The sequence below is a fragment of the Bufo gargarizans genome, chromosome 4 (genome assembly GCF_014858855.1).
Source record: "Bufo gargarizans isolate SCDJY-AF-19 chromosome 4, ASM1485885v1, whole genome shotgun sequence".
NCBI lineage: Eukaryota > Metazoa > Chordata > Amphibia > Anura > Bufonidae > Bufo > Bufo gargarizans.
In genome coordinates, this window is record NC_058083.1 from 203,600,977 (window position 1) to 203,627,221 (window position 26,245).

Genomic DNA, 26,245 nt, shown 5'->3' on the forward strand with positions numbered 1-26,245 from the left:
GTCCCGCTGGTCTTGCAGTGATGATGTCATGTGCAGCAATGACCCTTGTGTGTGTATAGTGTGTGCCCTCTGAAGCCAGTGATTGGCTGCAGTGGTCATGTGAATGATGTATGTGACTTCATGGTTAACTTTCCTGCTCTAAGGCAAACGTCTTAAATTCCTGAGCAACTCCTTTAAACCATCTCTTCTTCAGGTAGTCAGATCTTTCAGTAAGTGATACCGGTATGTCTATATTCAGTTACACTGTTAGCAGTTTAGAACACTCCTTAAACCCATTCATTCTTTTTATGACTTATTTTTGCTTGATAGTCCTAATGTCAGCTCAGAGTTTTACAAATCTCTTTTACCCTATGCACAGTATGTGTCCCAATACTCTGATGAGGAAGGAATGCTCCACGATCACTGGTAGCATCCATTTTAAAAGTGAGCTGGCAAGTGGAACAGCTAATGTTTTCCAAATGTCTTAGTCATTTCGCCTTTGTGCCGCGCTGGACTGATTTCTGGTCAGGAGGCTGTCTAGTTTTCTGTTGCAATGGTTCTATTCTGAGCAGGACGCCATTCCTCCCTCCACTTCACAGTGTAATCTTACAAGAGAGTGTTAATCTCTATATTTCATTACATGCCAGGGCAGACATGCTGATTTTTTTTAGAGGGTGTTATTAATTGACAAGATAACTGACACCAACCACTTTACATGTACCATAAAATCATAGGGCATATGAAATGTTACCACGCTGTGATGTACATGTATATTTAGAATGAACGTAATGTACTATACAATCTACAGTGCAAAGCTTCCATCATCGTGCAGCAGTTTCGGCTCATGATATCCGGCTAAATCCTGCGCTTTTATGTTCTCAGGGGGAGACTTCTTTAATATCTCATGTCTAGCATAACATTGCAAGAATGGTTAACAGCATTGAAGTAATTCTGTAAGGGTTCCATGCAAAGCATCATACTTCTTGTTTATTCACTATTCTTCTGAGAATATTTTTCAGAATATTACATCCGGATCATTCTATTTTTCCCAAGCCATTGTTAGCTCAGCTAAGTGAAAAGAATTGCCTAGCGTTCAGTAGTCCGTTCCACTGGTAGATAATTTTTTACACTGTTATGGGTGGATCTGTGGATGGCACTGTTATGGGTGGATCTGTGGATGGCACTGTTATGGGGGATCTGTGGATGGCACTGTTATGGGGGATCTGTGGATGGCACTGTTATGGGGGATCTGTGGATGGCACTGTTATGGGGGATCTGTGGATGGCACTGTTATGGGGGATCTGTGGATGGCACTGTTATGGGGGATCTGTGGATGGCACTGTTATGGGGGATCTGTGGATGGCGCTGTTATGGGGGATCTGTGGATGGCGCTGTTATGGGGGATCTGTGGATGGCGCTGTTATGGGGGAATCTGTGGATGGCGCTGTTATCGGACGGGGGGAGGTTTGTGGATGGCACTGCTATGGGGGGGATCTGTGGATGACCGTATATAGCATCTTATGCTATATGTGTCATCCACAGATTTCCCCCATAAGTTTCATCCACAGATCCCCCTCCCCAAAACAGTGCACAGATCCCCTTCCCCATACTAGTGCCACCCACAGATCCCCCTCCCTATAACCGCCCCGGCCCCACCGCTCACAGCAGTAGACTATTCTGGCAGTAACTTTTACTTGAACTTTAAATCAGCGCATCTTTATTACCTTACAATAAAGCTCCAGTAACAGGCAGAGCGGGCAGCGGCATAACATCACTCATGTGACGCCCCTGCTCCGCCCACTTTATAAATGAAGCAGGCGTAGCAGGCGCGTCACGTGAGTGATGTTACGCCGCCGCCCGCTCTGCCTGTTACTGGAGCTTCATTGTAAGGTAATAAAGATGCGCTGATTTAAAGTTCAAGGACCCGCAGGCATAGCGCCTGACCGCCCGCATAGCATTAAATCAGCAGATTTATTCGATAACTGGATTCGTCGACAGCTAATCCCGTTATGGAATATTATCGATCACATCACATTTTATGCCTCCGTTTCACATATACGTTACAAAAAAAAGGATACAAAAACGCAGCACACCACATTCTTGTATCCTGCACAGTCCGGTTAAAAAAAAGTGTCATTTTAACTTTATTTTTTACAGTGGAACTCTATGGTGAATGGATGCCACAGTATGGCATAAATCTGAGGCATCCGTTTAACATGTACGGTTTTTGTGTACATTAAAAGAATGGGGAAAACGTGATGTGAACCCGCCCTAATACTGACACTCTTTTCCCAGCTCTTCTTGTTCAGTAACATGCGGTCAGTAGATTGGAAAGTATTTTCATGGTACCAGGTTCACAATAATTTAGAAATGGAAGAAATAGGATCCAGCGTGTAAATAATATGAAAAGTGAAGTTTTGATATATGCAAACGAGCCGTTACACTGAGAGGCTGTACAGTCTATGCAACTGCCGCCTCCTCTCCACTTTTTAATTATTAAAACATCATTTTCTCAGTAATGCAGGTACATATGAACATGAGACCAACACAGATGCCTTCAGGTGCCAAGTGCACATGGAAAAGGTCAGCCAGTGTCATAGGTACAAATCTGCTGACAGACAAAAGATTGGCCATGTGAATAGAACCATAGATGGAAATTGCTCTGAAAACGTCTGTGTGGTGGCCGTTTTTCTCTGTCATGTGAATATAGCCTTAGTTCAAGCAAAACGGGGAAAGAATCCAGCTCTGGAGTATACAAGTAGTGCAATGGCGTATTAGTGCTGCTGCAGAACTTATTAGCATTGCTGAAGATGCAGTTATAGATAACTTTTACATGCTTTATGTTAAATAGATATGTCATCGCACCAGATCTTTACGAATATACTTATATCCCCAGGAAGGTTATGATGCTTCCGTTGTAAAGATTCTTTCTAGTGCTATAATGTTGTAAGCAACCCCATACACGTATGGTTTTTCAAAGGAACCATTATCCATGAAGTTGTAGATTATAGATTTCCGATTACATATATATACAGGCAGTATAAACCATGCAAACCCCATTTGACATACTTCACTTTTCATCTTCATGGTTCTTTAGTAGCGTGTAGGTCGTCAGTTCATTTAATCTACTTGTAACATCTGTCATGACCAAAGGAAAAATGTCATTGTTGAAGGGACATCTGCATTGAAAGAGTCCGTGTAGACTTGTTTTTTATGTATGGACTGTCCTGTACATTTTGTTGTAAGTACTTTCTGTTCTGAAATGGAACTAAAGGGTGTTGTATACGTGAGCAGAAGACAGAGGTGTCCTCATTGCACAAAAGGAGTGCCACCGGGGTGATGTCAGTCTGATGTCTGACTACATATGTGATCCTCACAGCTGGGAGGCAGCTCACATTCCGCTTGGCATCTTCTCATGATAGAGGGGATGCCGTACGATTTCATGACCTTCGGATCTAATGTAACCTAATATACAGTATAGTATACCCAAAGATGTAGCTGAGTTCAGATAGTCATTGTCAGGTTAACCTGCAACCGTCATAAACCATTCAATGCCAAATTCGGCTCTACTGCATCTGTATTTCTACTGTAGCACAGCTGTATGCTGGGCCATCCACAAGTTGAAGTATAGTTAAGAAAGCAAACTGGACAATGACCGGAAATTAAAATAGGTATGCTCTCAATTTTGGAAGCTAGAGGAACTTGTTCAGTTTATTGTAAAGGTACAGTAATTATCATTTTACCGGTCACAGGAATGTGGATATGTTCATATTAGGATCCGATCTATAGACATGTACTTTATTACTTACAATCTTTATTATCCTTTTTTGGTTTTCTGTCTCATATGGAAAAGTGTTGGCTGTTTGTGTTGTATCCAGAAAAAGAAAAATGGATGTTGGCAACACTGGATGCATGTTGTATTCAGCAGTCCCGAAATCTGGTTGTGACGGAACCATGAGACCTGCACTGAATGTGCCATGTTACTGGTATAAAGTTTTCCCACCATAATGAGTGATGGTATATTGTTAGTGTGCCTGATCGTGGTGGTCCTACTGCCCGAAACTCATATGCATAGGTGAATATAGACACAAGCATACCATACGTGTGTGTGGCACTACAGCGCCCTAGTATTCAACTTGAAAAATAGACCTCAGGTTAGGAAACCAGGATTCCGAAAAGTTGTCATAGTGTTAGGTATTTAGTAAAGGAAAAAATTATATTTCGATTTGATGGCTATTTTAGTAGCTAACGGGACTTTCTGAAATGTTTAGGTTGGTGTCTGTCCAAGTTCAGTCTAATTACAGCCCTTGAATCCTGAAACAAAGTTTTCATTTGAAATTATCCACTGTGGTAAATTATAGATGACGGAATGATGAATCGGTTTCATGGAATAAGTGCGAAATACAGCAACTGATGTTTTTCATGCTGTTGGTCAATAATGTCTGTGCCTTGTGGATGGCTGCTACAAATAAAATGTCAGTTTGTGAATTGAAATAGATAATATGTAAGAGGACATGAGAGGCCAGTCCTCACACTCTTCTTACTAACCACATACAACAAAGTGGCACATGGCTGAGAATAGTTGCAGCATCATCCTGTGTTGTTTTTTTTCTTTGTTTTTTTTCTTACTGGTACCAGTGGTACTTTTCTGTTAAGGGTAATCTGTCACCACTTTTTAACCTCCCATTGTACCTTTAAGACATTGGCACGTCAACTGTGTATGGGGGCTTTAATACGAAAATACAAACGTAATAACTGTATACCTTTTAGGTCCTGGCATTAGACAATTCACAATCTACATTGCATTTGAAAAGTCTTCAAACCCTTTCACTTTTTTCACATTGTATGTTGCGACCTTGTGATTTTTAATATAAAAATCACCATTATTCTGCACTTAATTCCCCCACAATGAGAAACTGAAAACAGAATGTTTGAAATCATTGCTAATTTATTGAAAAGGGGAAAACTAAAATATTGCATTGACTTAAGTACTCAGACCCTTTTCTCAGAACTTAGTTGAAGCACCTTTGGTAGTGATCATAGCCTCTAGTCTTGAGTATTATGCCACAACGTTTGCACACCACGATTTGGAGATTTTCTGCCATTTTTCTCTGCAGATTCTCTCAAGCTTTGTCAGGTTGGATAGGGACTGTCCATGAACAGCCATTTTCAGGTCTCTCCAGAGATGTTTGATTGGGTCCAAGTCAAGGCTCTGTATAGGCTACTCAGTGACATTCACAACTTTGTCCCTAAGCCAGTCCTGAGTGGTCTTGGCTCTGTGATCATTTTTTTGGAAGGTTGAACCTTCATCCCAGCCTGAGGTCCACAGCATTCTGGATCAGGTTTTCATCAAGAATGTCTCTGTACATTGCTCCATTCAGCTTTCCCTCAACCCTATCCCAATCACTGAAAAGCACCCCCACAGCATGTTGCTATTATCACCATGATTCACTGTAGGGATAGTATTGGGCAGGTGATGACTAGTCCTCCAGACACGACACCAGGAATTGAGGCTAAAAACTTTAATGTTTGTTTCAGCAGACAAGGGAATCTTGTTTATCAAAGTTTGAGAGTACTTTAGGTGCTTTTTGCAAACTCTAGGCAGGCTTTCATGTGTCTTTCACTGAGCAGAGGCTTCTTTCTGGACAATTTCTAGAAGTTTCTCCCATCTGCAAACAGGATCTTTGGAGCTCAACCAGAGTGACCTTTGGGCTCTCGTTCACCAAAACACTTCTCCACTTTTTTTTGTAGACTTCTCCGGATCTGTGCCTCTACACAATCATCTCTTTGAGCTCTACAGGCATTTCTTTCATCCTTATGGCTTGGTTGTTTCTCTGATATGCATTGTCAGCTGTGAAACATTATATAGACAGAGCTATGTCTTTCTAAATCGTGTCCAGTCAACTGAATTTACCACAAATTGACTTCAGGCAAGGCGTTGAAACATCTTAAAGGTGGTCAAGAGAAATGTGAAGCCACCAGAGCTAAATTTCAGTTGTTGTAGCAAAAGCTCTGAATACTTCTGTCCATGCAAGAGTTTATTTTTTTATTTTTTTTTTTTTTCATTTTTAGTAAATTTGCAAACATTTATGATCTGCTTTAACTTTCTCATTATGGGATATTGAGTGTAGATTGAAGGGGGAAAACCTAAACTTTTTTGTATTTTTGCATAAAGCCAAAACATAAAAAAAGTGAAAGGGTCTGAAGACTTTCCGAATGTTTTGTATATGGGCTACATGGAACATTTACCAGCAATTGGTTGATTTTGCATACTTAAAGGGGTATTCAAGTCCCAATCTCTCCTCTCTGGCCTTCATTGTTTGTTCTAGCATTCTCATACATATTACCTGAATCCTGCGCATGTGCCGTGCAATGCAGTTTTTTTGATTTTGCATAGCATGGAGACTGATGCAGGAAAACACTACAACTGTCAATCAAGACCAGAGGGTGGGTTTACTGGTGAAACTTTCCAGCTTGAGTGGTCGGAATTGGTAAAAATTCCCTTTAATAAGTGTGTGATAGGGTCTAATGCCAGTCCTCCAGTTATTATAAACCTCTCATGACAGCAGGGTGGAATACCATGCACTGTCTGTCTGGTCTGTGTCTCTGAGTAAATAAGGATGCTGATACTTGGTGACGTTTGTTTGCAGCCAAATGATATTGATGCTGCATGTCTCTGTAGACGTGGAATGCATGCCAGTGTCAATAATGTTGTGTTTGTCTTTTGCAGCGTACGCTGGAGCAGTGTAATGTCTGTGCCAAGCCGATCATGGAGAGGATCCTGAGAGCTACCGGGAAAGCCTATCACCCTCAGTGCTTCATTTGTGTAGTGTGCTTCCGCAGTCTGGATGGCATTCCTTTCACTGTTGATGCATCTGGACACATTCACTGCATCGAGGATTTTCACAAGTAAGACTTCATTTAGGTCTTAAAATTGGCTCTGTATTCTCAATAGAATTTTTTTTTTTTTTTGCATAATTCTGAATGATCAATATTTATTCCTTATTTCTTTCTCTGAAAGGGGTTGTTCCATCTTAACATTTATAAGATATTGCTAGGATATACCACAAATGTCATATTGATCCAAAACCCATCCCTGGGACTTGTTCCAATCTCCAGAATGGAACATCTGAAGCAAAGTGGTGCATATGATGCATGCATGGCGTCCTCTCCATTCACTATAGGACTTCTAAAAACAGCAGATCAAGCGCGCTTCGCTGTTTTGAGAAGTTCCAGATAGCAATGAATTGGGAGTGAGCCATACAATCATGCCCACTGTTCCATTAACCACTATGGGACTGTAGGAACTAACTAAGCCAGCACTCAACTATCTCGGGAACTCCAAAAGCAGTGACTGGAGGATGGCCATACATGCATAGTTTCTCTCCCTTCACTTTGGGGAGCCCTATTCTGGACATAAGAGAGTTGGACCTGCACCTATCTGACGCTTGTGACATATCATAGCAGTAAGCCATAAATGTTGAGATAGGACAGGTCCTTTAGAACATACGAATTATACCCGTATATATTGCCTTATCATACTTTCTTATGCAGCCAACATCTGACATAATGCACTATAAAACCCCTGGCCAAATAAATGACTGTTACAGTATCACTTAACATACAGTAAATTGCTAAAAGGTATGAGCCATCCAAAATTGGAGCTTCTCACCCACCACTTAATTTTTATTTGGAGCCTCCAACAGCAGAAGCACATGAAAGGAGGTTATCAGACATCATGTGCAATAGGCTCTGCAAAGTCCAGGAGACACCTGTAGACTTTGTAAGGTCGAATGACTGCTCCCATTCCTTAAGGCAATGAATACATTTACCCAAAAATCACTTAGACTAGAAGGTTTATGGCAACATATTCAGGATAAAAATATCCTTCAACTATTTGATTGCTTGTGTTGTAGTGTATTTCTGAATAAGATGCACTTAAAGGGGTTCTCCGGGAATTAAGAAAATGAAAATACCTAAATATTACTTTATTATAAATTTATTCCCAAATATCTTTCATTATTTATAATGGCTCGTTTTCTCTGGGGAGCAATCATTATGAGAAAGAAAATGGCCGCCGTTCTATTACACACAAAACCTGTCCTAAGGACACAGCCACATCCCCACCTCCTCTCTGTATTTCCAGGTCTCCTCGTGAACTCCGTTCCTACAGAGATTCAGCTGCAGATCATATTAAACTGTATTCAGGACCATAATCCCTGACAAGCAGAGAGGAGGATGAGGCAGCTCTTTAGCTCAGTGTTGTGAAGTAACTTGTCCTCCTGTGTCAGTAGGACGGCAGCCATTTTATTTTCCCTGATGATTGCTCCCCAGAGAAACCGAGCCATTATAACTAATGAAAGGTATTTGGGAGTATATTTATAATAAAGTAATATTTACGTATTTTCGTTTTCTTAATTCCTGGAGAACCCCTTTAATGTTGCAGTAGATCAGTGGATTACAGTGTATAGACAATTATAAGAGGATGTGGGTAATTAGTAGTGGGCCTAGGATTCTTGTGGCAGTTACTGCACATTACACCCTTCAATTGCTGCAGGAAATCATAACTGACATCTGTAAGTTTATATCTCGTATCTTTGTCTTCAAATCCAAGAGAAAATTTAATTAGAGGTCTCTGACAGAAATGGCTTCAGACTGCTGCTAAAAACTATCTTCCCAAACTGACATCACAGAGGAGCAAAGCTCTTTTACACAAACCAGACATATCCCTCATACTTGTGGCACAGTGACAAGGATGAATCCTAATAAGCAGGCCTGCACAGTATGGCTCCTCTATAGAACGCCTGAGAAGAACATGTTCCTTGCACATCACATGAGATGCATAACTGCAGCAGCTTCTCGGACAGCAAGCTTGAGAAATTTCTGAATATTTCTCCATGTTGACACCTCTTTATTTATTTATTTTTTCTTACCCTAATATATGTTAACCAAGAAATTAGATATGGCATAAAAATAAAGGGAATAAATGGCTGCAGCTGGAAATCCACAAAAGGACATGCAGTCCTCTACAGCAAAAGCCAGAATGTCACACATTTTGGGGTGGATTTGTCATGGATTTTGCTGTGGAATTGTGGGACGATCTACTTTGTCTGACCAAACCCTAAATAAACTCATGTCATTTCTGTGTTTTGTAAGGACTCTTTCACACGCACACTTTTGTTCTTGGTGGGTTTTAATGGTGTTTTTTGCATGCCTAGTGTTGATAAAAAAAAAGCCATTAAAAACCGCCAATACACATAGCACATGCATTTTCTGTTTTTTAAGCAAAAAAAAAACATAACAGTACAGTAGACCAAACAGTAGACCCACAGCCACACAGAACTTACAGCATCATAAGTCATGATGATGCTGTGAGTTCGGGCCAGGAAAGCAGTGTTCAGTCCCGGAATTACAGCTGTCATATAGAACATGTTTCCCAGACCAAACATACTCATTTGAAATTAACTTTATGGGGGTTTTCCAGGATTTTCATTTTGATGACCTATAATTAGAATAGGCCATCAATGTTAGCAGATCGGACCTCCACAATCTATGTGGTGCTGTAATGGGTGTTGCATTCTTTACAAGCTGTGTATGCTCAGCCTGCCATACACCTAATAGCGGTTGTTCTGGATATTGCAACTTTGTACCATTCATTCATGGCTTCTTCTATATATACAGCATGCTGAGTGCACAAAGCAATTTAAGTTACATTAGCTTCCCCATGTCTGTGGTCAAGGATGTATACCCCCCCTGGAGTACACGCAGCTCTCGTTGAGAACCTGGTTCTTGAAGTCTTTTATAGAGGATTTGTGTGTTCCAGGGACCAGCAACAGGATGCTTCCCCATGCCTCATACAGGTAAACATCAGAGTACAGCTCCACATTCTAATTTTACCTAAATCGTTCAGACCAACTAGAGTAATATTGTATTCTTAGCTTTGCTACAGTAGACATACAGTATCCTGTGAGTGAGAGAGACTCCCCACCCCACCCCACAGGACACAGCTTAGTCATTAATGTTGAGGAGAAGTGATGGTAGAGAATATTCATAACACATCAAAATGTCTCCAGCATTTTCCTAGGATTACTTAGGAAGGTGCATAGAGGGGCGCCAGCCAATGGACCAATCTCCCTGAATTATCTGTTGTTTTTCTGGACTCTTCTGTATTTTACAGGAATTATACGGTAGCTGGTATAGAATACATTACATGCAGAATTTTATTGGTTTGTGAATAGATGCTAGATGCATGCTATCAAGAATGCACTGTAGATGCTATTACTTTTTATTCAACGTGTTAAAGGGTTTGTCCTAGGTGGTTGGGCTTACGGAAACAGCCAAGCGGGCCGGTGCTCCACTGTTTCTGTGACTTAGGCTAGTTTCACACTTTTAGATTCAGCAGGCCATTCTGGTCGGATCTCTCTTTATTCCGGCATTACTGGAAGCTACCGCTACCCGTACAGGGTACGTTTTGAATATTAGTACGACCTTTTTTACTTCATGTCTGGACATAGTTATTTCCGATTTGGTTTGGATGCAGTTACGCTGTTTTTAGGGCATTGCTCAGTAGATGTAGTTCAGCCATTATTTATTTTTGTATATTACCATATTCATCCCCATTTGTAATGATGTGGTCTCTGGATGGCGTTTTTTCTGCCATCAATCCTTGCATCATGTAATTTTTTTACAAGACTATATTTTTATATTCCATTTTGCATACATAATAAAGCTTCATTATATTTTATGGGTACATTGTGGACTCATTTTTCGATGTAGTTTATGTGGCTTTTTGAGACGGTACCATGTTTATAATATTAGTTTTGGCTATTGTTCAAGCACAATAATATTGTACTGTACACTGCTGATTTAGGGGTCATAAGTGCTTGTCCTGTTTGGTTCTTTTTGCTGCTTCTACCATCCAGAAAAGCCTTCTGGAGATGTCCAACGCTAGTGTGAAACTAGCCTTACTCTTACTACGTTAATATACAGATACCTTTCATAAAACAATTAGGAAACCAGCTGTTTCTGCTGTTCCCTTAAGACTGTATTTTTTTATTCATTTACGTAGGCTTGTGTTGGGTTTCTTGAATAAGTGTGAAATACGTCTTTATACGTGGCCAGGGAAATGAAAACTTTCTCTCCCCTAATCCATTTAATCCCTGGGTGTTGTGTTTAAATCCTGGGTAGCTTGATAAGAATTTCCGAAGACTGACTTTCTTTCTTTGATCTCTCTTTTATTTAAATGTCCTAAAGCCTTAAAATCTCAAGGGATGTGTCTTGTGTATGTTATTTTCTATGCTGTAGCCAATTGAACGTACATATATTTTGCAGAGGTTCAGTAAGTCGCACTTGCTGTATAAAGTAAAACGGCCTTTGGGGTACTGAAATGGAGTGCTTCTAAGGGGACTGCACCAGTCTCCAGACTTCTCAAAATAGGATCATATCATAGCACCATTCCATCAGTTATAATATAATACACACCCCTATGATCACAGAGCTACTTACACGCTGCATAAACCACAACTAAAGTCTTTAAAAAGGATCATAATGTCAAGGATGAGGCTGAATAGTTTAAAAGGTCATTTACAGTGTTAGCAGAGTGGTGAAACACTTGCCCAGAAAGCCATGAGCCGCAGTTATTCTGCCCAGTAGATTTTTAAAGGCATATTCTGGTTAAAACAAGTTATCCCTTAACCACTGGATAGAGAATAACTGCAGGGACCCCAACCAGTTACCAGAATGGGAGACCCTTGTCCCCATTTCTATGCAGCGCTAGTCAAGCTCGCACACCACCATTGATCTGTACAGGATGGTCAGAGATGGTGAAATGCAGCACTCTTTGAATGTAGTGAACCAAGTTCTCATGGTTGGTGGGGCTCCCAGCAGTTGGACCCCACCGATCTAACATTTATCCCCTATCCATTGGAATACCCCTGTGTAACTGCCAATGTAAACTGTAACTGCAGTTCTAAAAAGTTTGATAATGGCATGTCAGAAGTTTTAATTGGTGGGGGTTCATGTCCTCACCAATCACTGAAATGTAGGGGCAGAAGCTCAGCTGAGAACTGTTTCTCCTTGCTAGCTGAAGATGGCATGAAAGATAGTCTGTGAGCCAATTTTCAGATAGCAATGAGAGATCATATTCTGCTGAGTGTTTCTGTCCCTTTGTTTTAGAGATTGGTGGGGGTCTCAGCACCTGGACCCCCCACCAAGCAAAGTTTCTGACATGTGTCTATCAAAAGTTTTGAGATGGTGTAATTACACGTTAAATCACTGCGGACCCCTTGTTACAGGGTTAATACGGCAGAATATTGTGGTTAACAGGACAGAAAAGTGTGTGTATTTCAATTTATTTTTAATAAGATTTTAATTTATTTTGTTCCTCTCTGTTTTTCAGGAAATTTGCCCCGAGGTGTTCTGTGTGTAGGGAGCCTATAATGCCTGCTCCTGGCCAGGAGGAAACTGTTCGTATTGTAGCATTGGATCGCGACTTCCATGTTCAATGTTACCGCTGTGAGGTACGTTCTTTTAGGAGAAGATGCTGATCATTCTTTCCCTGTCAAAGTCCTTGTCTGCAGTTAATATGGGTGTACCTTCTCTACAGGATTGTGGAAGTCTTCTATCAGAAGGTGAAAATCAAGGCTGCTACCCATTAGATGGACACATCCTTTGCAAGTCCTGCAACTCTGCACGTATCCAGGCTCTCACTGCCAAGTCCAGCACCGACCTGTGAATGAATAGCGCCTCTACTTGAATGTTAGGAACGTCCTTAATGCTTTTCATTGCTCCTTTCAACGAAGTCAACAGCTGCCTCTGTGGTCAGGTTCATTTAGACACGATGTACAACTTCTCCTTTCACAGACACTTTGGAAGGAGGTCTCACATTTCTAGTTACTCCACTCACTTTTCATTCATTACATTACACTTAGTATTTAAAATTGTCAGAGTCTTGTATCTTGTGCATGTCCACTCCTCTGTATCGCAGTTGATGCACTAGCAACGTAGCTAAAGATCTGAATAAAGCAGGAGGTCTGTGGTTGAGGAGGGACTTCATCATCTTTACTACTTGATCTGTGCCAATATCAGAAAGCAGTTTGATCTACGTAGGGAGGAAGGACATTTTTCCACGATGTATTCTGCTCCCCATCTTTATCTATGGCTTTGCTTCTTTATATAGCACACAATTTGGCTTCGGCTGGTGAATGGGTATTTTAAATGTGCTTTATCGGTGGTACGTGGTTTTGATTCTGCAAGCATAAAAACCTTTTCCCAGGTTAGAAATTGTCACCCTATATTAAACTATATGCTGCAAAACTATTAGTGGTGTGATAGGGATCCAGGTATGCACAAAGCGAACAAGGTGCCTTACAGTTATTTGCAGGTCACATTACTCAGGTTTTGTCCCAGGCAGGCATGTTGTAACTCTGAAAAGCACAGGTTGTGGATCTAGAATAGAAGAATCGGAATGCAGCCGGTCATTAGTGTCCACCATTAGGGATGAGCAAACCCGAACTTTACAGGTTCGGCATTCTGGTGGTGTAGGAAATCCGTTATGGATTCTTTTATAAGGGAATTCGTATATGGAATTAAAAACTGAAGCCTTTAAGAGCCATTCCGTTTTGATCCGTCATGATAGAAGTCTATGGCCAAGCATAATGGATCCATCTGGTTTCAGTTATGCAGAACTTTGTTTTCAGTCCTGCAGAACGGAGAAAGGCTTTCGTTTTGCAGTCAGTCTACAAATTCCGTTATATCGGAATCCATAACGGATTTCCTATACCGCCCAAACATGTAAAGTTTGGGTTCGCTCATCCCTATCCACCATATAGCAGGTGAACATTAAGACATGAATGCGACTGTCTGAACACCATTCTCCCCTTTTAAAATTCATTTGTAATACAGAACCATCTGAAGACTACCGGAAAAACAGTCAGTCATTTATTTTCTCTTGTTTCTGCCGTACTTTCTTAGAATAATTTTTAAATGGTCTACTAAAAGGTGAACATGTGCCTAAAGTTTCTTTGCCTTATCTTATGTTATTCCTTAGCATATACTGTAAGCTCTGTATGAGCTATGGAAATGAGAGAAGCACATACATTTCCAAATAAAACTGTAATATATATATATATTTTTTATTTTTTTTTGTATACAGTATCTAAGGATTTGTTTGCCATTATACTTCTTGTGCCTTTTGTACAGGTGAGCTGCAGTCTAGTTTGCCTAAGGTATAACCTATATGTGCAGAAATGTTCCTTTATAGACTGGTGTGTGAATAGGTACATTTTGCATAAACGTCAGTGTGTTTTTGTAACTAAAATAGAAAAAACTGTCCTTGTGCTTACCCCATGCAGGAGGAGGGTAAATATACTGGCATCTTCAGATGTCATTCTTCCCAGGTCTCGGCTAGGTAAAGAGCTTCGAAGCAGTACATTATGTAAACCAATCCAGTGTCCTAGAGGCCCCCATACACACTACACTATTGTTGGCCTGGCCCACTGTTTTAATGGGACCAGCTGACAACTCAATGAGTATGGGGAACTCTCAACTAAAGATCGGGCATGTTGCATTTCAATGCCTGATCCTCTAGTTCTCTTGAGAGATAAGCTGCTTCCAGAAGGGTTTGGCAGCGGTTTTCTTCTCTCTACCCAATGAAAACACGTGCAGATGTAGCAGATCTAAAAGGAGCTGTGACAACACATATCACATGACAAAACAGCCATCGAAATAAAAATAAAAAGTCCATTAACATTTTCCTGACATAGTTTACTTAACGTGTTAATCATTCCTTTTTTCTGTGTTACATCTGTGCATGCTTAGCCAAATGGAGTGGGGGGGGGTTGGGACAGATGGGCATTGGCTAAATGAGAGTTTGGCCAATAACTGCGGTGCTATACATTGTAAGTATTGCGGTATTTTCTTGTAACTAAGTATACAAATGGTAAAGGGAACCTGTTATGTTGAACATGCGGTTTGAGCTGCAGACAGCATGTTGGCAGGAGAAGCAGAGCACATTAATATATAGTTTTATCCGAAAAGATTCAGTATAACTTATATTTATACATGTAAATTCCTGCTCATTCTGGGCTTTGAAGCCAAGGAGCCGGTCCTATCAGTGATTGACATCCTTCCCTCTGTGTATACGGAGATAGCGGTCAGTCACTGATAGGACCGTCTACTTGACTTCAAAGCCCAGAATGAGTAGGAATTTAAATGAATAATATAAATAGTATAATGTAGCTTAGACACCATGTTTAACGAGACAGGTTCCCTTTAAGGATTACTGTATTACCCGCCAGATCTCAATGTCTAGGTCTGTTGTGTCCTGCTATGTGTGGGTATAGATGCCGTGTGGACAATTTATTGTATATAACGTTGTTCATGAGAAATTGTCTATTGAAAAAAGTAATTGTCCTTAAAGGGGTTGTCCAACTTTTTGCAAATTATGGCCTGTCCCCATTGAAGTGAATGCAAGCAGTGTTGTATTAACCATCTGTGTCAACTACACATTAGATGGAGCTGTGTAGCTCTGGAGCTAATTGGCAGGGTGTTGGTACCCCTGTTGATGAGATATTAATGGCTTCTCCTGAAGGATTGGTCTCATTTGTTAAAAGTTGGACAGCCCCTTTAAAGAGGACCTGTTATCTCTCTTGGCTTGTCTGTTTTAGTATCTACATGCATTTTCCTTGTAATAATAATTCTGGAACATCCATTCTTATGACTCTATGTTGTTCCATTCCACTGTTTTCCATACTGGAAGTTTATGGTTGAATTGCCAGTAGTTTGCAGTAAAGGTCCATCTGGGTGTTACCAGTTGGAGTGGGTCCTTGCACAGTGACACTATCCAATCAGTGTAGCCCTTTTCAGGCTGTGCTGCGACAAACTCCAACTGACCCCAATCTCTTAACACCCAGATGGAACTTTATTGCAGACTGCTGACAGTTCATTAAATGTCTAGCAGGAATTATAGAGGGACGGTGCAACATAAAGTCAGAAGGAAATATGCTCCAAATGTGTTATTACATGGGGGATGCAAGTTGTTATTAAATCAGTTGTCAGGAGAGGTGACAGGTCCTCTTTTACAGCTGAACACCAATTTTATCATTATGTTATCTGCATTATCTGTCATCTGCAGTACACATAGTTAGGAGCTGAGATTTGTAGCTTTAAAGGGGTTTGAGATTAGTGTCCTACAGTATCCTGAGGGTATCTTGATGTTTATTAGAGCGAGCCAACCTGTAGACGTTTAAAGGGATCCTGTCAGCAGTCAGGCTACCTCACCAGGGTGAATCATTGCAATACATCGAGTTTTAATCTGAAATACTGCTTTTGAAAACAGGCAATCCTGGAATGTAGTGTCGACTGGGTGGCTCACACCAGACTTCTCCACAGCCAGCTCAGCTTGAGTGATAGGTTCTCGTCAATTTGGAATACCCCTTCATTATACCCCCATCAGAATGTCCCCATCCGTTATGAATGCAGTATAGAGCTGCTGATCAGGTAGCGTACCCTTTATCGTTTTTTCTCCTGAAGCAAAAGTTTACACAAACGTTTGAGCCATGTGCCAATTTCTATACTGTCATATCTTGACATTGAACCACATGATTGGCTCTTTCATCCCTGCTGAGTATGTGAGTGTATCTTTCCATTGTTGACTAGACAAATATTTGACACCTTTTCAAAATCCTGTATGTGTAGATGTGGATTCTTGTGTCCTGCAGCAAAACAGTTTATTGGTCATTTACCTAGAACAGCTCTACTAGCATTCTGATGATGGTGGATCCTCTCCTTTTGAGTAGCAGACATGGACAAAAGTAGTTCTGTCTTGAAGAACCATGTCTGCTGCTATATTTGTCAACGGTAATGAGTTACATCACTTGCAGGACATTATATATAGTTTACACCAGTGCAGCATTGTAGCACTTGCACTTCTTCTCATGTTCACTTGACCAGCAGTGACCCGTTAATGCCGTCTTGAGTAGGTGGTCATGTCTGCCTCTTGATAAAGCAAGGATTGTGTCATGCAGAGCTTATAGAAATAATGAACAACCAATATCTCCAGCTTACCCAGGTTAAAGTGAACACCAAACTTCAAGCACACAACTAGGCTCTCTGCACTTGCTTCTTCTTCCACCAGTCCTCCTCCGATGAGGGCTACTACAGTAGCCATTGCGAGTGACACCCCAGATGCTATAACGGTTGCTAATTTTCCCATTTTGTAATATTCAGTGTTATGACTATAATTTCCTAGCCTTGATACGAAGAGTCACTCTCAACACCCTTACTGCCTTTCCAATAACTTGGTATAAAGGTGAAACTCGAAAAATTAGAATATCGTGCAAAGTTCATTTATTTCAGTAATGCAACTTAAAAGTTTAAACTAATATATAAGATAGACTCATTACATGCAAAGCGAGATATTTCAAGCCTTTGTTATAATTTGGATAAATATGGCTACCGCTTATGAAACCCCGAAGTCACAATTTTGAGGTACCCCATGCTCAGAGGGTATGGATTAATTAGCTCACTAGAGTGTGACACTTTGAGCCTAGAATATTGAACCTTTTCACAATATTCTGATTTTAAGTTGCATTAATGCAACTCCTTTTAAGTTGCAATACTGAAATAAATGAACTTTTGCACGATATTCAAGTTTCACCTGTATGTGTTTACACTGTGTTCCCTTGCCAGGTTTCCGATGTCACAAGAATCAGAATGCACATTCTCTAACAGGTTTCAGCAACCTTGGGCCTCCTAGTTTTTTTGCAGGACATACCAAGCCAGTTTGTTCTAGCACTTACTGGCAAGCCATCAGTTGCCCAGTTTGCTTTACCATGAGGCTAAGTGCATAAAAGTCAGGGATATTTGCACGATACAGACCTTGTTGTAGAGTGATCATTCCAAAGAAAACTCCGAACACCAAAGATAAAGGAACATTTTGCTCTTGTGTTAGCATATTTGCCATAAATTTTTTCTATTGCACACTTTGTGACAAAAGAGGGGTACTTGTCTTGGCATTAATATAGGAAGTTTCAAGTATGTTAGTTATATTTAATGAACAGTATATGGCAACCAATATTACAGATGGCCGGATTGCAAATATGAGGTATGGTTAAAACATGGTAAAGCAATCAAAAATGTGATTATGATCTTATTGTACCCTGTTCTAATCTGATTTTATAAGATATTTTTTACTTAGAATGTTTTTTTCCTGATAATATCCACGCTTCACATTAAAATTTCTATTTGCATTAAAATAAATGTGTCTTTTGTGTTTGACTGAGGTGTGAAGAGCAAATGCTTTACAATGATTCCTATGATCAAAAATGATGTCCCTCAAAACATCCATTCTCGATACTCATTTATAAGATGTGATTCAGATGATAACCATTCAAATTCTAAGTACTGCTAACAGATAAAGAATGATAATAGGTTGAAAAGTAGCTAAAAATACCCATGTTCACGCTAGCGTCAAGGCTTCAGTTTACAATGGAGCCACAATTGTTTCCTGGATGAGATTTCAAACACTTGGACATCCCAAGAGAACCCATGACTTTAAAGAGGACCTTTCACCTGTAAAAACAATGTGAACTAAGTATGCTGACATGGAGAGCGGCGCCTAGGGATCTCACTGCACTTACTATTATCCCCGGGCGCCGCTCCGTTCTCCCGTTATGCCCTCCGGTATCTTCGCTCAGTAAGTTATAGTAGGCGGTGTCTGCACTTGTCCTGTGGGCGTCTCCTTCTCCTAGGCTGCAGCGCGGGCCAATCGCAGCGCACAGCTCACACCCTGGGAGGTTTTTTTCTCCCAGGCTGTCAGCTCTGCGCTGCGATTGGCCAGCGCTACAGCCTAGGAGAAGGAGACGCACACAGGACAAGTGCAGAAACCGCCTACTATAACTTACAGAGGGAAGGTACCGGAGGTGAGAACGGAGCGGCGCCCGGGGATAGTAGTAAGTGCAGTGAGATCCCTGGGCGCACGTCTCCATGTCAGCATACTTAGTTCACATTGTTTTTACAGGTGAAAGGTCCTCTTTAAGGCCTCATGCACATGACTATGTATTTTCCGCAAACCGCACATTCACAAAATGAACAATAATAGCACGGCCTATAATTTTTGGTGGTGAACACATGGATGTGAACAGCACACAGATGACACCCGTGTGCTGTCCACATTTTTTGTGGTCCCATAGAAATAAATGGATCCATTTCCAAACCGCAAAAAATGTGCATGAGATATAGACTAAAACTGTTATGTGCATGAGGCCTAAGGAACACTTAACACAGAAATTACACTTAAAAATGAAAAAAAAAAAAAAGGTCCCCAACACATCCTAACACAAGTCTACCGCATGCACAGCTGACACACGCATATACAACTCTACAGCATACAAACACACACTATTATCTTTAATGAAAACTCACATTGTTGTACACAGACTCTTGCCGTACAGCTCCTCCTTATCTGGCTCTTCCCACACTTGACATCATTAAAGGTCCTTTCCTGCAGCTTGGGGATCTTCAGGATGGAGAGTGCTGTGTTTTTCACCCTTCTGTCCTGCCTGCACTGATCACACGGATCTGTGTCAGGCAAGGAGAGAGATGCATAGCTCATCAGGTAAAGCGTTATATCAACATGCTGCTGGATCATTGATGAACCAGTCAGGGAGGTCTGACTGCTGGATCACCATGGCTGCAAACTATAAGAAGCAGGGACTTTTTAGAAAGATTTTTGCTAAATGTGTATCTTATTGTCCAAAAAAATACAGTACCTGATATACCACATTGGACAGATCCCTGCACCTCATATATTAAATCCCATAGCAGACAGCATATACCATCATACGGTACGTTAATAACTGAAAATGTTCTTACAGTGCCTTAATAGGGTAATGGAACTAGAACAAGAAAGTTTTAGTAATTTTCACTAGAATTTTTGAACATTTTGTATATTTGCATAGATTTGGTTAAAAGTAGTGCATCAGAGAATTATTTTCTTCATAACTTAATTATGCCCAGTAAACCGCTTATCACCATTTTAGGATGCCACTGATGTGCAAACAAGCTGGCATTATTCTGTTTTTACCCTAAGGAAGGTTTCTGCAGGTGCAGTACTGATGTAGAGACGATAAGAATCATTGTGCAAACAGAAATTGATTTACTAATGGTTGCACAAAATATTACACAACATATAATCGCTTTTTTAAGGTCTCCTTGCACCTGGTTTCTGTGTGCTTTGGAAATACAAAACATTTATCTTAAAATAATACTTTCTACAAACGTATTTTCTGAGCCATTGCCCAGCATGCTTCAGCCTAATATTTCATTAGATCTGTTGGTACCTAGTATAGCTGGTAACAGCTAATCCGGGCCTGGTTTTTGCTGGGAGTAAGCAAAGAGTTGGGTGGGTGCTAACTCCCCATGATCGTTTATTTACAAATGGTCGCTAGGACCAATGGTTGTCTCTAGGTTGACACGTGTGATTATAATCTAATAAACAATAAACGTTATGTTTTATATTTGTAAAACACTACACTGAACTCACAATTAAAATTCTCAGCTATGTCTGCAGTGTATGTGGTGAACTATGTCCCAGTGGTGGCACTATAGGGTAGGCTGGAGGTTCTAATATCTACCCTGCTTCCCTTATCTGCTGTACTGCTTCCCTAAAGTAAGCACTGCAGATGATTGCTAGTACCAGCACTGTTATTCCACAGTGCAGAGTTAGGTGTGGTAGCCGGTGAACACTCTCTGAAAGAAGCCTCCCTTTCTACATAGCGTTTCCTGTTAATCATTAATTGTTAAACGCAGGCATAAACTGTCTAAAAACATGCTCTATTGCACTCTGCCCCCTGACATGTTTCGCCAAGTACTTGGCGTCCTCAGGGGCTCGGGCAGTCTGCTCCCCACGATCCACTCCGGGGTTTATAAGTGGCTCATGTCCACGATTGTGGTTTAAAAGTGAGCAGCAGGAAGCACGTGTGGAGCAACACTGGCCTGTGGACTGACTACCTGACCTGGCTGGCTGGAACCATAAATAAACTGTATTGAAGTGACTTTGTTGTGTCCCTGCCTTTCTTCAACACTGGTTGTAGAAGCCCACATCATTACATATGGTGGAGGATGCGGGAATACCAGTATGACAAACACAGCGTTCTCATGTACTGGATTAAACCATCAAAGTTCCAACCTAAGCCAGCAGCTGAAATGGAGGGAATACTGAAGCAGCTGGTGCTGGCCAATGGGCAGCAACAGCAGGCCTATGAACAACAGCAAGAGACCAACAGCCTGTTGCTACAGCAGATTACGGCCCTGTGGGAGACACCACTGGCGGCGACCCAGCTCCAGCCAGCGGTCCGGGATAAAGTCCGGTCAGCTTTGAGGAAAATGACTCTGGAAGATTATGTGGAGGCCTTACGGCTTTTGAAAGAACCGCAGAGCGGGAGAATCTGCCATCCGGCCAGTGGGCTGAAGTGGTGGCTCAGTTTCTGGTGGGGGACGCACAGAAACCCTACTTTGACCTCAGCCGTGAGGATGCCCAAACTATGGGAAGCTTAAAGGTGAGGTCCTGGAGGCCCAGCAAGTGTACCAGTGGGCATTTGTAGAATCTTGGCCCGCTAGGTCGCAGGCTTATGATTTGTTGCACCTCGTGAAGAAGTGGCTGCATCCTGAGACTTTGGGCCCAGCACAGATGATAGAGTGGGTGGTGGTGGGTCGTTTTGTGCGTACTCTGCCAGTGGCCATCCAGCATTGGATGGGTCAGGGAGACCCAGGCAACTTCGATAAGTTGGTCAGCCTGTTTGAGCGGTACATGACCACCCAGGATTTGGTGCTGGACACTTCTCAAAAACAGGTGACACTGCGGTGACAGACTGGAAAAAGGTCCCAATCCGAAGCAGGGGAAAATGCAACCCAAAGGCTCATTAAGCGCACCCCGTGGCCTCGTGAGGACACATTTATCCAATGGTGGCGGTGCCAGGGGCCTGGACATATGGTTGCTAAATGCCCCTTGACCACTGAACCCATGGACTGGGGGTTTTCTCGGTGGTCCTCGTTCTACACCAGGCCTGTCTGTACCACAGACACCCTGTGGAGTTCTGGTGAACCTCCCATGTGCCAGGTGTCCATTAACAGGTACCGGATTAAAGCACTGTCAGACTCAAAGTCTAGTGACCCTAGTGCACGGGTCACTGGTTTCTCAAAACAATCCCTCTGATCAAAAAGTCTCTGTTATCTGTATCCATGTCGATGTCCGAGAGTATCAGACGGCGATGGTTGTCATGGCCGGGCAGGGAGGTACACAGCATGTGGTGTGAGTGGTAAAGAATCTTCCATACGGGGCTATTTTGGGAAGAGACTTACCCCTGTTTTGGTCTTTATGGAAGGACGGAGTTCAACCTCTTGTGGAGAAAGACTCCGGTCCTGAACCCGAGGACCCCGATTCCAGGGCACCCGCCATAAGGGTAACAATTATAGGGCAAGAATGTAACCCTGGTAGGTTTCCCCTAGAGGTATTGACCAGTGAGGCCACAGAGACCACATCTATCCTGGAGCTGGAGGTGTCCCGGGACATGTTTGGGACCTCCCAACTCCAGGATCCCGCTCTAGTCCAGGCCAGAGAGAGTGAGTCACTGTAATCAATGTGGTAGCCCAACATCCGGGTGCAGAAGCAATGTTTCCCCATATGGCTGTTTCCTAGGACTTATTGTACTGCGTCAACAAGGTCTGACAGGAGGTAGTGGAGCAGCTAGTAGTACCACAGCCCTATGCCAGGCAGTATTGGACTTGACTCACACCCATGTAATAGGAGGTCATCTTGGAGTCAAAAAGACACCAGAGCGTATACTCCAGCAGTTTTTTTAGTCTAGTGTTTATGAAGAGGTTAGGAGATTTTGTGAGTCGTGTCCAGAGTGTCAAATTACTGCTCCCACAGCGAATTTCCGTAGTCCACTAGTACCTCTTCCCATTATAGAGGTACCTTTTGAGCGGCTCGCTATGGATCTTCTGGGGCCCGTGTTAAAGTCGGCTCGGGGCCACCAACACATATTAGTGGTGTTGGATTATGCGACTCTGTATCCGGAGGCCCATTTCTTTCCACCATACCTCAGCCAAAATTATTGCCAGGGAACTATTTGCCATGTTTTGCCACATTGGGTTGCCCAAAGAGATCCTTACGGATCAAAGTACTCTTTTTATGTCGAAAGTGACAAAGGAGTTGTGCAAGCTGCATATTTAATGTTTGCCATCTGAGAGGTACCCCAGTCCTCAATGGGGTTTTCCCCGTTCAAACTGTTATATGGCAGACATCCCAGAGGCCTGCTGGACATTGCCAAAGAGACATGGGAGCAGGAGCCTACTCCCCGTAAGAGTGTGATAGAGCACATTGCAGATACGCAGGACCGGTTTGCATCATTAATGCCTATTGTGAGAGAACATCTAATAGAGGCTCAGGCAGCTCAGAGCCATGGGTATAATACAAAAGCCACAGTCAGGACCTTTTCCCCCAGGAGATAAAGTTCTCGTGCTCGTACCCACTGCAGAGAGTAAGTTTCTAGCCAAGTGGCAAGGGCCCTATGAAGTTTGGGAACAAGTGGGCTAAGTTAATTATAAAATATATTAGCCTGGGCGGAAAAAACCAGAACAAATATATCGCTTAAACTTGCTAAAGGCGCGGAAGGACCGAGAATCCCTGTGGGCCACTGAGGAGCTGGTTGGGACTAGTGTAGACCCTCCAACATTAGTCCCGACAGAGGTTGGAGTAAAAATAGCAGAAGCCTTGTCAAAACAACAAAAACAGGAGGTCAGGAAGTTAGTGCAGCAGAATACCGATATCTTTTCAGAAAAGCCCGGTCGTACATCAGTGGTCCAGCATGACGTTGTCACAGAGCCGCGGGTAAGGGTACGAGTGAAACCATACTGTGTGCCACAGGCATGGAGACAAGCCATTACAGAAGAGGTACAGGAGATGCTCAGCCTAGGAGTTATCGAGGAATCCAAGAGAAAGTGGGCCAGTCCCATTGTGTTGATTCCAAAGCCTGACGGATCGTTACAATTTTGTAACCATTTACGGAAATTGAATGAAGTGTCGAAGTTTGACCTTTATCCAATGCCCTGGCTTGACGAGCTGATTGAAAGACTAGGCCAGGCCCGGTACTTCATGACGCTGGATTTAATCAAGGGTTACTGGCAAGTACCTCTGACAGAGTCACCAAATGAAAAGACCACCTTTGACACCCCGGAGGGACTTTACCACTATGTTGTTTTGCCTTTTGGGTCATATGGGGCCCCCGCCACGTTCCAGAGGGTAATGGACATAGTCTTAAAATCTCATTGGAAGTAAGCACCCACCTACTGTACTTAATCTCATTGGAAGTAAGCACCCACCTACTGTACTTGGATGATATCATTATCCATAGTGGCGACTGGCAGTTTCATTTGTCCCATGTGCAGGCAGTCGTGGACTCACTCCGAGATGCGGGCTTGACTGCAAATCCTCCATAGATCTAGAGGAGGCCCATTCAAAATTGGCCCAGACCTCTCACGACGAAGCAAGTCAAAACGTATCTCGGCATAATTGGGTATTATAGGCTGTATATACCCAATTTCACCGGAGGGTTGCACCCCTGACCGATCTGATTAAAGGAAGGAAGTCAGTCAGGATTAAGTGGAATCCTCAGGCAGAAGAAGCATTTCAGGCCCTGAAATTGGCCCTTTGTGAACAGCCTGTCATATCCAACCCCAACTTTAAGGACGAATTCATCATCCAAACGCGTCTGAAGTGGGGCTAGGAGCAGTTCTATCTCAGAAAGTGAACGGAGAAGAACATTGATCACTTATTTGAACATAAAGCTTACCCCAGCAGAAAAGAACTATAGTGTAGTAGAGAAGGAGTGCATAGCCATCAAGTGGGCCTTGGAGTCCTTACGGTACTACCTGCTGAGGCGACATTTTCGCCTGGTAACGGACCATTCACCGTTAGTTTGGATGAGAAATTCCAAGGAGAGAAATGCTCAGGTTACCAGGTGGTTTCTCTCCTTGCAGAATTTTTATTTCTCAATGGAACATCGAGTGGGAAAACTACAGGGTAAGGCTACATGCACACAAAAGTATTTAGTTTACGTGTCCGTTCCGTTCTTAGTTTTTTTTTTTTTTGCGGATAGGATGCTGACCCATTCATTTCAATGGGTCCGCAAAAAATGCGGACAGCACACAATAGAACATTCTTATTCTTGTCCCTTTTAGGCATTGTTACAATGGATCCGCAAAAAAAAACGTCCGTTTTTGTGGGGCGGACCCGCAATTTCAGGAACGCAAAACACATACGGTCTTGTGCATGTAGCCTAATGCGGATTCCCTGTCACAAGCATCATATTTTGGTGCAAATGTTCACCCCCACAGCTTTGAACATTATGGGGGGGTGTATGTGAGGCAGTGACAGGCCTCATATATGAAGGAAGTTATGTGTCTCTGAGAATGGTGCAGAAAGCATATTAAAGGGGATGCACCTGAGACATGCCACCAAGGTACCCGCCCTCGGTGGAGTGGAAGTCAGAAGCTAGAGTTTCCACTAGGATAGATAGTGGATACTGTTGTTACCTAGTATAGCTGGTAACAGCTAATCCGGGCCTGGCTTTTACTGGGAGTAAGCAAAGAGCTGGGTGGGTGCTTACTTGCACTATTCATTCCGGGTTTTTTACGTGGCTTATGTCCGCGATTGTGGTTTGAAAGTGAGCAGCAGGAAGCAGCAACACTGGCCTGTGGACTGACTACCTGACCCGGCTGCGATCCGGCTTGACTGAACTGTAAGTTGGCTGGAACCATTAATAAACCGTATTGAAGTGACTTTGTTGTGTCCCTGCCTTTCTTCAACACTGGGTGTAGGAACCCACATCATTACTATATATATATATATACAGTGCTGCCCATAATTATTCATACACCTGGCAAATTTTGATTTAAAGTTACTTTTATTCAAATAGCAAGTAATTTTTTGATGGGAAATGACATAGGTGTCTCCCAAAAGATAATAAGACAATGTACAAGAGGCAAAAGAAAGGGAAAAAAAACATTTCTCAGCTTTTATTTACATTTGAGCAAAAAGTGTCCTGTCCAAAATTATTCATATCCTTCTCAATAATCAATAGAAAAGCCTTTATTGGCTATTATAGCAATCAAACGCTTCCTATAATTGCAGACCAGCTTTTTGCATGTCTCCACAGGTATTTTTGCCCATTCATCTTTAGCAATGAGCTACAAATCGTTCTTGCCA

The 26,245-nt window shown here is 42.1% G+C and overlaps 1 protein-coding gene across 7 annotated transcripts in view; it reads left to right on the top strand.

Moving 5' to 3' along the window:
* LOC122936356 (LIM domain containing preferred translocation partner in lipoma) overlaps positions 1–18,233 on the top strand; it is a 271,804-nt gene extending 253,571 nt beyond the window's left edge. For all 7 annotated transcript variants that reach the window (XM_044292514.1, XM_044292513.1, XM_044292518.1 and 4 more), the window contains 3 exons: positions 6,710–6,888; positions 12,377–12,497; positions 12,584–18,233. In XM_044292514.1, coding sequence (XP_044148449.1) covers positions 6,710–6,888; positions 12,377–12,497; positions 12,584–12,712 — 429 coding nt within the window. In that variant the 3' untranslated portion in view covers positions 12,713–18,233. The remainder of the gene's footprint in view (positions 1–6,709; positions 6,889–12,376; positions 12,498–12,583) is intronic.
* The last annotated feature ends 8,012 nt before the right edge of the window (positions 18,234–26,245 follow it).